The sequence below is a fragment of the Talaromyces amestolkiae genome (assembly GCF_001896365.1).
Source record: "Talaromyces amestolkiae strain CIB chromosome Unknown scaffold2.1, whole genome shotgun sequence".
In the NCBI taxonomy this organism is placed as follows: Eukaryota; Fungi; Ascomycota; class Eurotiomycetes; order Eurotiales; family Trichocomaceae; genus Talaromyces; species Talaromyces amestolkiae.
In genome coordinates this window covers 1473075-1485854 of record NW_024468038.1, presented here as the reverse complement: position 1 = coordinate 1485854, position 12780 = coordinate 1473075, and the positions used below count along the sequence as shown (strand labels likewise).

The window sequence follows — 12780 nt, the reverse complement described above, 5'->3', positions numbered from 1 at the left end:
GGGGTGTATATGTACTAGCTGCATCAGATCCCTGGGGCTTGATCGAGTATGGCGAATGCCGACAGGGAGTTTCATTGGATTGTACCTACGGAGTAGTAAGAGTACGTAGATTACTAGATTGTAGGCCCTGTACAAGCCACATGCAGATTCTGCAAGATATCCCAGACGGGCCATAATATACTACAAGTTGCCAGCGCTGTACCTTTCTTCCTTTCTTCATGAGCACATCACGACTTCCTATATTCTGCGTGATAGACCGGCCATCATGAGCTCGCAGGTGACAGTGGTCGATGTCAATAGGGCCTCTGAGCTCCTCATTCCCACCATCCTGACCACAATCGTTGCTTTTATTGTGACTGCGCTTCGAATCTATGTGCGCTTACGACTTATTAAGTTGCTGGACTGGGATGATTTCTTCAATGTGCTAGCCATGGTGAGTTTCAATGATACTTTACAAAGTTTCTTCAAAAAGAAAGAGAAAAGAAAAGGCCTGAGCGAGGATGAAAGTTAATCTCTATTCTGACTACAGGCTACTACATTCGTAGTAATGGGTTTAGTCATTGGCGGCACATCCAATGGAATAGGACGACACATTCAGTTCCTAGAGAACGATATACACGCCGCGACGTATAGTATCATGCTCATGCGAATCGCTGAGTTTATGTTGATCATCTCCACTGTCTTTGTGAAGATCTCGATTAGCTTGTTCCTGAAACGTCTCTTGTAAGTGCTTGCTATAGTACTGACTTGATTTCACTGAATACAGGTCTGACTTATTGTGACAGTCCTACCAGCAAACGATGGAAGGCTTTCTTCTGGGCCTTTATTGTGTTTAACACTCTTACAAGTCTGATCGACGCCGCCGTCATCTTCCCGCAATGCACCCCCGTTGCATTGAACTGGGACAAAACGATTGAAGGGCATTGCTGGTCGGATACTGCCATCAATGCGCTTGGAATCGCGCAGGGAAGTAAGTGCCATCATTCTGTCCTCATGGAGTATTCTCATGACTAATGCCATGATTTGCAGCAATTGCTGCCGCGACCGACTTCGTTCTTTCGATTCTGCCAATCGTGTTTCTCTGGAATATCAAGATTATCTGGAGAGTGAAGATTGGTGTTTGTGCTATTATGGCCTTGGGTTTTGCGTACGTCGTCGGCAAACTGTCGCTCGTCTCTTCTACAGTATAATGACTAACAATGCAATAGGAGCGGAGGGTTTGCCCTTGCGCGTACTGTTTTGGTTCCTAGTTTGACTGCAACCCATGACCCGACCTGTGAGTTTGATACGCCTGTTTTCTGGAAGTATCTACTGACCTACTTTTCAATAACAGGGGATCTAGTTCCGCTCTTCAAGTGGGCAGTGTAAGTCTCAACTTCCGGATTCCTCAAATGGATAACCGCTAATAAGACCTCTTCATCAGACTTGAAGCAACATTCGGCGTTATCGCAGCAGCGGCACCCTCCGTCCGTCCTTTACTCGGCCACAACTCCGTCACAGAATCCTACTCGAAATCGAACTCGCGATCGCACTCCGTTCCACTCAACACCATGTCTCGCTCCGGGCAGAGGTCGCGCCATCGTTCCTGGCTGGGATCACAACGCGATCAGATGCAGGAGCTGCCTGACGAAGAGCCTGGGTCGGATGGTAGCAGCCAGAAGAAGTTGTGGGAGAGCAAGACACACGGTATTGTGAAGACGACCGATGTGTCGGTCTTTCACTCGAGTCGCGAAGGGGGAACAGACCGGTCGAGTGATGAGATGCTGGTGTCGGACGCAGTGGTATACCCAAAGCAGAGTCGTTAGATGGGGAGGAGAGTCTGTTATTTCTTTACGCTAGACTACGTATTTCTTAGAACTATCTAGGTAGATTGTGTGCTCATGAATGACTCTAATAAAGTCTTTACGTACCAGACGCATCTCGATTGCTGGGAGGTGGAATCATCACATTGCAGAATGCCTAATCTAGTTCCTTTCCATGATTAAGAACTTTAGTAGATTGGATTCTAGAATACCGAGAATGCGTGTCCGCTGGGAAAGCTCAAGTGCCTGCATGAACGAAATTAGGGCTTACATCCTGACCCATACATACGGGTACATACGGTACGGGTAACGTCTGTGTATCGTAACAAGCCTCTACTCCTTATTGTCTTTGACTATCCTCACTCCAGGTTCTATTCCTATTGGCTCTGTTGTATATTTCTCTCGTATATATTCCACAATTATTTTATACCGATATTGAAAACGCCACTAGCATTATCTAATGCCTCACCCTGGTCAAGCCATCCAGAACGTCCAACGAGTCCACGTATAGCTACACGATGTAACCAATGGCGCAGTACTAGTGTTGCTGCTGGCGAAAGAGAGCTTCTAGATCAAATCAATCCCAGAACTGGGATCCCCCTTTGTGCATCGAATCATGCATGGTCGACCCGTCTGGCCGGCGACTCAGTGAGCCACTTGGCATGGAGGATAAATGAGAAATATTCCGAGATGGCCCAAAACCGGCCCATACATAATCCATGTCTCCAGGTCTCGTTGTTTTTTTCTTTTTCCCTGTCACTTGCATATCTCTCTTCCTCGTCATACTGCGCGTGACGAATATTTTCTCGTGTACCTGGCATTATCAACAACATCATCATGTCTGAGACTGCCTCTGAGGAGATGAAGACCACGTTGGCAGTTACGACTGCCAATGCGGATTCCCCAAAGATGGTAAAGGACAAGCAGGGCCGTGATGTAGTTCTGATTCCGCAGCCTACGGACGATCCAGAGGATCCTTTGGTATGCTGCTCTACCTAAATCATCAGAAGTCGAACATTCTAACGCAATGCATGTAGAATTGGCCGATAAGAAAGAAGATAATCATCTTCGCCTCCGTCTGTCTGGCTGCTTTCGCAGCTCAGATGTCGCCCAATTCAAACATGCTCACCTTCATGTCCCAGGTGCCAGTATATAACAAGACCCCAAACGACCTGCTTTACTCCGTCTCAGCTGGTCTCGCTGGCTGGGTCGCCGGTCCCTTCTTCTTTATTCCACTGGTTGGAGTGATCGGACGAGGTGCTGTCATTTTCTGGAGTCTCGTTTGCATCTTCGCCGGCCAGATTTGGGGTGGTGAGATGACTGGTGCCAATGATTACATTCCGTTCACCATCTCTCGACTCTTTACTGGCCTTTTTGGTGGTATTCCAGCCATTCTTGGCAGCGGATACATCATTGACATGTTCTTTCTGCACCAGCGTGGAAAGGCTTTTGCTGTTTTCGAAATCATGATCATCTTCGCCGTCGTCGGCGGAGGAACACTGGGAGGTTTCATCGCCAACAATAATCCTTGGGACCTTGTTTTCTGGTGGACCCTCGGCCCCATCGGCGCTGCGATGATTCTGGTCTTTATCTTCGTTGAGGAAACTACATACAACCGCGAAGCTGCCGTCCCCCGTCCTCCTCTACCCAAGAACTGGCTAGCCAACAGAATTGCCACCTTTTTCCCTGGCACAAGAACACAGCCTGCTGGCAAAGGCAAGGAGTTTGTAAGTCATCATCACGCCTTACGCCCTCTATATTGAAAAACACGCTAACCTTCAAGTAGGTGCGACGGGCAATCATTCCCTTCCAAATCACTTTTGCTCCCATTACCCTTCTCATGGGAACGTACATCTTCGTCGCCCTTGGTTTGCCCATCATGCAAGCCTCCACTCTGGCTACCTTTATGGAGCCTCCCGTTGTCGCTGGCGGTTATGGCTTTTCTTCACTGCAAATGGCTTTTTTCACCATGACCGCATGGGTTGGCATCCTCTGTGCCCAGATCTATGGCTTCTTTTTCAATGATAAGACACCCCTCTGGGTGGCTCGTCGTCGCGGTGGCACCTGGCACACCGAGTACCGCCTGGCGAACACCATCCTGCCATCGATCATGCTACCCATCGGTCTCGGTTTGTGGGGTGCTGGTCTGCAATATCATCTCCATTATATGGTCCTTGCTCTAGGATCCTTCTTGATCTGGTTCGGCGCTCTTCTCGCCCTGCCGGTCTGCTACAACTACATCATCGAATGCTTCCTGCATAACCCCGTCGAGGCCTCCGTCTCCCTGAATGCCTACCGCGTTACCTTCGGTCTGATCTCTGTCTTCATCACTACTAACTGGGAAGATGCCGTTGGTGTGGGCTGGATGTGGGGGATGGGTTCTTTTTTCATTCTATTCGTCGATATCATCATGATTGGACTTATTCTCAAGGGCCATGTTGTCCGTGAGTGGACTACCAAGTTGAGCAAGACTCTTGCTTTCACTGAAGATGGAGCAACTATCAGCACGAAGCAGGATGTGGTTGCTTAATTTGTACTATGTTTTGATCAGATTTGCTGTTTTAGCCGTCTTGCTACAATTAGAATTAATACTCCTTGAATGATAGAGATGAGTCTTTTGTCCACATATTTTCCCGTGATCTATCGATATTAATATACATTTTGTGTGTACCGAAAATGCATCTGATCATTAAGAATCACGCCGCAACTTCAGTCATGTTCTATAGTTTTTATACACAGTTCTAAAGACTTTCAAGAAAGCCCACCGTGAACATTACCCCTATCCTCTGGCCTTCTAGTCGTTGATCGACAACGAAAAGCTACGAGGTGTTGAATGTAGTTCTCGCCGGGGAATATCATAGAGAAAACGGAGTGTCAATGATCATTGTTGTGGTCCCTTTTGAAATGCCATTCGTGGATAGTTTTGAGACCATATTGAGTATTTATGAGAGCAGCACCTTGTAGACACAAAAATTTTTGGAAGGATAGTCCAAAGTAGCCCCCCGACCTTCCAAAACAACATTGAACATGGAGTGCTTCTGATCAAGTATGCGAGAGATTGGTTTAGGGTTATTTTGAAATTTGTATCTGAGTAAAACCACTTCAATCTATCGGCTATACTTCAATTGTGACCATGTCATGCTTGCAACGGCAGATATCATTGTGAAACTAGTTTACTTTATCTCAAGCGACCTACGATAAAGAAAATTAATAACTCAGATATAGGTATACCCCATCGAGTGTTGTACATCGGCCCCGACATCTAGATCTGTCTTATCAGCGCCGGACAACTGTCCGATGTCCGAATGGTGGGGGCTTCTGCCTCTATTGCTCGCATATGACTCAGGCAGATGTACCTAGATAAGTTCAAGGATATAAAATAATGAATTCTTTCATTAGCAGACACCCGCGAAGAGACCTTGCTAATATCATACGAGTACAGAAGTATAAGCTCGTATCTAAGTGACAAACTCATAATAATCAGGCGAGATGGGTACTCCAATTCTTTGCATTGATGACATCCGCAAGGAGGCCGAAAAAAAGTTGGAAAAGAGCTCAACTGGTAAAGAAAGCAGCCTTTCGCAACCGACTCATCTTCAGGCTTAGCCGCTGACTCACACTGCTAGATTTCTTCAACTCCGGTTCTACAGATCAGGTCACTGTCCGCGAAAATAGCACAGCATTTGCCAAGTATCGCATCAGACCCCGCGTTCTAAAAGATGTATCCAATGCAGATACCAGCGTCACTGTCCTAGGTAGAAAGATTGCTTTCCCATTGTGTGTCTCACCGGCCGGCATCCAAGCCTTGGCCCATCCTGATGGCGAGCTAGCCACGGCCAGAGCATGCGCCAAGAGGGGCGTTCACATGGGAGTCTCGTCATTTTCTAACTACACAGTCGAGGAAGTGATTGCAGCTAGTAAAGAGACTGGCCTTGGGCGTACTGCACACGTCATGCAGCTCTATACCATGCAGGACCGAGCTCTCCAAGAACGTGTTATCAGGCGTGCTGAGGCCGCAGGGTGTGTAGCCATCTTTCTTACTGCCGATAGCCCAGTCTTGGGGTTTCGTTACAATGAATGGAGGAACGACTGGCGTACMCCAGCCGGTCTTGCGTTCCCTATGCTTGAGAAGACCACGGAAATGATCCAATCCCAGACGCATGATGAATCGTTCACTGTCTTCAACTCGGATTCACATTCGTGGGCCTACGATATCCCTTGGCTAAGAAGCAAGACTAAGATGCAGATATGGATAAAGGGTATCTTGACTGCAGAAGATGTTCTATTGGCCCGCCAGTATGGATGCGACGGTGTGCTTGTCAGTAATCATGGTGGCCGCCAACTCGACGGAACACCTGCTACTCTTGATGCTTTGCCGGAGTGCATCGCAGCTGCCGACGGGAAGATTCCTGTTCATATTGATGGTGGATTCAGAACGGGTGCTGATATCTTCAAGGCTATTGCTCTTGGTGCACAATGCTGTTGGGTTGGTCGACCTGCTATCTGGGGTCTTGGAGTAAGTACATTTATACCGTATCTATATTCATTAGAAGCAAGAAATTGACGCATTTACCTAACAGTATGATGGAGAGAAAGGTGTGACGAAAACCCTCGATATTCTCTACGATGAATTCAAACGTGTGATGCAGCTGGCTGGTTGTAAGTCAGTGGCCGAAATATCAAAGGCATCGATTGGCATTGCTCGTCCAGATGGTCCTCTTGCCAGATTATAGAAGACTGCCCTTGATAGAAATACGTATGTGAGTAGACTGATCGTGCTCAGCATATGCTAGGCATTTCTGTCCTATCATGTCGACTTTCTCGCCGTTAAGTGATCATTTACTGTTCATTCCATTAATGCATTTACCTGTCAGCCGGACTTAGTCTGACTCTCAAGCTCGGAAGACTTTGCCACTGGACACTGATGTTGAGATTAAAAGTGTAGGAAACATTGTAGGCCGAAAAATGCGTCTTGTAGACATACTAGATATCAAGATTAAATAACCAGCAGGATTAACCTAAGTAATTGAGTTAGGGCTAGGGCTAGGCTACTGAAATGACAGAGATGGAGATTCTTAAATGAGATTAGCCTGTTGTTTTCGGATATCTAATTTTCTCATTGAGACTCGTCTAGTACCTGCTTAAAAATGAAATAAATAGTCCAGTTCTTCCTTTGAAAATTGTAGCTGAGTGAGGAGTGGGTTAGATATCCAGGTAGTACGAGATGCCGAATCGTGACTTTGAGCGCTGGTAGCAAGTCTCACCAACCAATTGAAGAAAGACACGTTTATATTTTCAGAGCATGGGGCTCAGATTCTTCATCATGAGTACATTACACATATTCGTTGCATATCACGTATGTAGTTCGCACCGAACCGCTCTAGACACATGTTTAAGAATGTTGCTATATCATTGGGGATGATATATATTTGGAGATAAAGAGCAGCTAAATTGACTGGGATGTAAATGAAGATAAATTGAAGTCTACAAGAAAAAGCGTCTCTGTGACACTTTAAGCTAAGGTGTCCGAGTCAACGGGCTGCTCGAACGCGCGGGGTCTACTTCGTATTCATTTTTTGAAATCCGACCACATATCCATATACTCCGGGTTTCTCATGTCAAATAAGATATGTTATTGCCGTCATGAAAAAAAAAAAAAGAAAGCCTCGTTACCAGCCAATACAGCTCTATCAGCACTATCATCGGCAACGCCTCCCACCGAGGGGTCATGAGCGACCGGGGTCATACACCCCTCACCTTCAATGGCTAGCTGAGCCGGTCGATGATAGGCAAGTGGCTTTCGACAGTCTCAACTCGGAAATAATTAGCTATTAAGGACAAGTTACATAGCACCCGAATGCGGCAGCAGTTGCGCTCTCAATACTCATATAAAAGACTCGATGTGTCTTCTCATTCTAGAGTTAGTTTCGAAGATATATGTAATCTGTCAACACATATTGTAATTACCAAGGTCAATAATATCCAAGTCATCGGCACAAGAAATAAAAATGCCCGGCTATCCCATCCAACTCATAAAAGAGCGCGACAACAGAGACTGGACCTATGCATCAATTAACTGGAAACCAGGCTGGCTACGCCTCATCACAGTTTCCGACTTGTTGAACGATGACAATCCGACACTCATCCTCTCCGAATGGCGCGGACTAGATATCACCAACCCGGGAGACTCGTTCATCCCCAAATACGCCACCATCTCGCACTCATGGGCTGCCAGCGACGAAGTACAACGACTTAGTGAAATCGCTGATCGACCGCTTAGAATCGACCTGGGTAACGACAAATACCACACGATCAGCTGGGAAGGGCTCGTTCAGGCCGCAAAAGCAGCACAGCATTTGGGCTGTGTATTTATCTGGCTGGATTTGACTTGTGTGCATCAAAACTCGTCGGAAGACAAGAAGCTGCAGATTCAGCATATGGGGCATGTATACCAAAGATCAGTAGCAGTGATCGTGATGCCTGGAGGTGTTGCTTCGGCGCAGGGTGTGGGTAATACCGCTCCATGGATAACGCGGGCCTGGACGTTACAAGAAGCGACCTTGTCCCCAGAAAACGTGCATGTACTAATCAAGGAACCGAGATGGGATACAACGAACTACGACTATGAGTATGGTACCACGGGTCCTACATATCAAATTGATCAGGTAGACGATGACCTCGCACTTTCAAAACTCCAAAACCTGCTGAGCTGCCGTAAGAGAGGGCTCGAGATTACCAGAGTCAATAAATCAACAAAAGTGAAAACCCGCGTGCCATTCATCGTTCGTTGTTTTGGTGCCGACGAATCCTTGATTACTGCCCTGGAGGGGGTGTTGAGGGGCCATACTGATGAAATGAAGAGATCCGCAGCATGGAGGTCTATATACCTGCGCACGTCGACAAAACCGCAAGACATGGTCTTCAGCGTCATGCACCTGTTAGGTGTGAGCATTAAGGTTGACTATGACCGTACGCGCGAGGATCTTATCCTAGAATTAGCGCGAAAGACGAAGGACCTACCGTCATGGCTGGATATAGGGGAAGATATCCCGTTTGATGCACGATTTGGGCTTGTGCCTGCCTTACCTATATTTCATCCTAATGACATGCCTTCGTACGATATTGACCGTGAGTTGGTGCCTGCTAATAGATACACCGAGTCGGGGACGTACATCCATGAATATGATATCAAGATACAAACCTCTCCTACGAGTATTTTTGATGGTGATCTCATCTGCGCGAAAATATTCCCCATCACTTTCCAGAACGTGTCTGGTGCGTCGATCACGAGCGGCGATGGAGAGAAATTTGATTTCAGCGATGTCGATCAAAAGAACGTTACGGGGTCGCACGTGGTGGTTCTGGGCGAGGCCCGAGTCTATGCTTTGGCCCATTTAGGTCTGATGCACTTTGGAGGGCCGCAGGTTATATTTGTTGGGAGGTCTGAGAGAGGGATATGGGAAAGACATGGCAAGAGGGCTTTTATTCCAGGAAAGTTCGCGGAAAATGCCTGGAGGTGGCATCTTACGATTGGAGGGAAGCCTGGATCTGAAATTACACCTTGTGATTGTTAATGCGTTTGTAAGTGGCGAAGTGATAGTGAAAGTATTGCACTCTGATGTTCATTCTAGTAGTTCTGCAATCTATACCGCCATTCATCGCAAGACACGGCTTCGTGATTCACCACTTCTTTCTTGAATTGGTATGATCCCTGCTGATAATTTGAAAGATGTATAAAAGAACCAAGCTCGTCTATAGTAGATTTCTGATATCTGTTTTATGATCGGATCTCCGTGGTGTTCAATGTCGAACAGTAGTGGCTCCTGCCTGAGTATGGCATTTCGCTCTTTCCACATACTTCCTTTGTTACGAGCCCCGATCCGGTCATCCCTATTTTTTCGATCTGTTAAACCTTCAAATGACCGATTAAGGACGTACTAAGTCCATGTATGTAGTTTTAGAAGTTAGGGCTCATTCAATATACGACTAGTACTTAACAAGTTAGTCATAATTATGGGGTCAACAGCTTAGCTCCACATAAGCTCGGCGACTCCACAGCTTGACAATCGTGAAGTTAGACTTCAGTCGAGTTGGCGACCAATATCCGAAGATCAATTGCCAGCCCACAATACGACAATGGCGAGCATACGACTTCTACGGCCGTTGGTTGAGCTGGCTATGCGACCAAGCCAAGTCGCTCTTCCCCGTCAATCGTCGGCGCTTACAGTCGCATCAAGGAATTATTACAATTGCTCATGTCGGAATGTACGGCAACTCTCCTCGCAGCGCTTCTCTTCTAGTGAATGACTTGTGCTGATTGATTTTGAAAAGAACAAATCGCTAAACACGAGTCTATCCCGAACGCTTTTCTACACTCAACGAGCAACCTACGCTTCGACATCTTCCTCTCCATTCCGGCTCAGCTCATCCCCAAAACAGCCACAATCTCAATCCCAACCCCAACCCACCGAAGACGAAGACGCATACCGCTACGAATACGAAGCAGAAAATGAAGGCGCATACTACAGCCCGTACAGACCCAAACGCCAATGGCCACCGGACATGTCCAAACTCTCGCCCAAGCACCAGTTACGACTAGAACGGAAATATAGACGGCGCGCAGCGCTGAAATATGCGCGGCCCAGATGGGTGAAGTTTACAAAGCTGGCCCAGTGGGGGATTATCATCTGTGAGTGTCTTACTTCGTTCTGGAAATGTCTTTAGTCTCTGACAGATGTCGGAACAGTTATTGTGATATATTCGCTACTTTTCATGGAATGGGGCAAGGAAGGAGAGGAGCATCCTTTCGAAGATGTGAGTGTTTTGCCGGACTTGCAATATTTAAGCAATACTGATAATGAGGATAGTTCCGAAAGGATTTCTTCGCTTCGATCAACTCGCTATTCTCGGCTCCTGAGCGACCCATCAAGAAGAAAGAGTAGGATGATTAGTGAACAAAATCAAAAGACTCTGTCAAATCATATCATATGGCGGAATGTATATCAGAATCATGTGTAATTTACGTACGATAGAAGGACATTCATCATCAGCTGACAGCGAGGACTTTGACTTTCACATGCAACAACCGCGGAGAACCTGATTACTAAGGCCGCACTCAGATCACGTGTCGTCTAAATGTCCGCCAATGAGATGTCAGGTTCGGCTGGGGAAACAATAATCCGAGTGCCTCGGCTGTCAGCGGGCATTTCACGAGCAATGATATAATAGATGGGCCGGCTATTTGAGGCCATTCTTCAACAGCTGCCAGATAGTTAATACGACGCTGACGAAGCAAGTACAAAAAGGAAACGGCTTGCATTTGACTTCTTCTTTGTAAAGTCTTATCATATATACATCTTTTTCGCTTTATTGATTTGTATACGATTCGTTTATTATCATCACCATGTCTCAAGGTAAGACCAATCTAATCTCTGCAACGATCCAACTAACAATATGAACAGCACAACAACGCCTCTCCCAGGTGTCCTCGCACCTCTCCACGCCAAAATCCACCTCCAACAACATCCTCTCCAAAAACCCAGATGACATCGTCGTAACCGCCGCTCTCCGCACCCCTTTTACCAAGGGCGGAAAGGGAGGCTTCAAAGACACCGCCGCCTCTGACCTCCTCGTCGGTGCATTCCAGGGCCTTCTGAAGCGCAGCGGTATTGATCCGAAACTCGTTGAAGATATTGCCGTTGGATCGGTGTTGCCACCCGGCGGAGGAGCAACTGAATTCAGAGCTGCGGCGCTTGTGGCTGGGTTCCCAGAGTCGACTGCTGTGCGCAGTTTGAACAGGCAGTGTTCGAGCGGATTACAGGCTGTGACTGATATTGCGAATGCCATCCGCGCGGGTCAGATTGAGGTTGGTGTTGGTGCGGGTGTGGAGAGTATGAGTTTGCAATACGGGTTAGCCCTCCTTTTCTCCTTCATCATCAAAACGGTTTTGTACTAATAAACGACGACAGACCCGGTGCCGTAACAGAATTCTCCGACCTCCTCGAAAACCACCTACAAGCCGCAAACTGCAAAGTGCCCATGGGCGTCCTATCCGAAAACATGGCCAAAGACCGCAACATCACCCGCGCCGACCAAGACGCCTTTGCCGCCTCATCCTACCAAAAAGCCATCAAAGCCCAGAAGGCGGGTCTATTTGACGAAGAAATCTACCCTTTGACCGTGAAATGGACAGACCCCAAATCCGGCGAGGAGAAGACCATCACCGTCAAGGCTGACGACGGCGTGCGCGAGGGAATCACAGCTGAGTCTCTCGGCAAAATCAAACCCGCCTTCGCCAAAGACGGAAGTATTCACGCCGGTAACGCATCGCAAGTCTCCGACGGCGCTGCCGCTGTACTGCTCATGAAGCGCTCCACAGCCGAAAAACTAGGACAAACTATCATCGGAAAATTCGTCACGGCCTCCATCGTCGGCGTCGAGCCTCTACTCATGGGTATCGGACCATGGAAAGCCATCCCCGTGGCCCTCGAAAAGGCTGGAATCTCAAAGGATGATGTAGACATTTACGAAATCAATGAAGCGTTTGCGTCGCAATGCGTTTGGTGTGTGAAGGAGTTGGGATTACCTTTCGAAAAAATTAACCCGAAAGGTGGCGCGATTGCGTTTGGGCATCCGTTGGGATGTACGGGAGCGAGACAGGTTAGTACCCTGTTCACGGAGCTGAAGAGGACGAATAAGAAGATCGGGGTTACGAGTATGTGTGTTGGAACGGGGATGGGCATGGCTGCTGTTTGGGTTGCGGAGTAGACTACACAGCCCTATCCAGCATCTGGACTGGTTAGATTCATTCAGGTCATAGGCGCTTGTTTCGATGTATATTTAGTTATTTCATGAATGCTATTTCTTTAAAGCCATATGCAGATGTAGAATCAAGACTACATGAATTTAGTTCTACAAGTACAATCAAACAACGATAAGGATATTTTTAAATTATATTAAACCAAAATGTCTATTCATT

At 47.1% G+C, this 12780-nt stretch overlaps 4 protein-coding genes across 4 annotated transcripts; all 4 read left to right on the top strand.

Moving 5' to 3' along the window:
* Positions 1-265: 265 nt before the first annotated feature.
* BHQ10_001768 (uncharacterized protein) lies at positions 266-1805 on the top strand (the record flags this gene model as incomplete). The annotated part of the gene is made up of 7 exons (XM_040873840.1): positions 266-433; positions 530-723; positions 786-970; positions 1030-1147; positions 1209-1276; positions 1334-1364; positions 1424-1805. 7 exons carry the CDS (start codon positions 266-268, stop codon positions 1803-1805), a joined length of 1146 nt encoding a protein of 381 aa, XP_040730273.1.
* An 834-nt stretch (positions 1806-2639) lies between these two features.
* Positions 2640-4332, top strand: BHQ10_001767 (uncharacterized protein; the record flags this gene model as incomplete). Its single annotated transcript, XM_040873839.1, has 3 exons — positions 2640-2783; positions 2840-3529; positions 3589-4332. The coding sequence occupies 3 exons, from the start codon at positions 2640-2642 to the stop codon at positions 4330-4332; spliced, it is 1578 nt and encodes a 525-aa protein (XP_040730272.1).
* A 959-nt stretch (positions 4333-5291) lies between these two features.
* BHQ10_001766 (uncharacterized protein) lies at positions 5292-10744 on the top strand (the record flags this gene model as incomplete). The annotated part of the gene is made up of 8 exons (XM_040873838.1): positions 5292-5364; positions 5429-6318; positions 6383-6461; positions 7890-9365; positions 9434-9504; positions 10134-10491; positions 10549-10616; positions 10670-10744. 8 exons carry the CDS (start codon positions 5292-5294, stop codon positions 10742-10744), a joined length of 3090 nt encoding a protein of 1029 aa, XP_040730271.1.
* Positions 10745-11205: 461 nt separating this feature from the next.
* BHQ10_001765 (uncharacterized protein) lies at positions 11206-12569 on the top strand (the record flags this gene model as incomplete). The annotated part of the gene is made up of 3 exons (XM_040873837.1): positions 11206-11215; positions 11264-11711; positions 11771-12569. 3 exons carry the CDS (start codon positions 11206-11208, stop codon positions 12567-12569), a joined length of 1257 nt encoding a protein of 418 aa, XP_040730270.1.
* Positions 12570-12780: the final 211 nt, after the last annotated feature.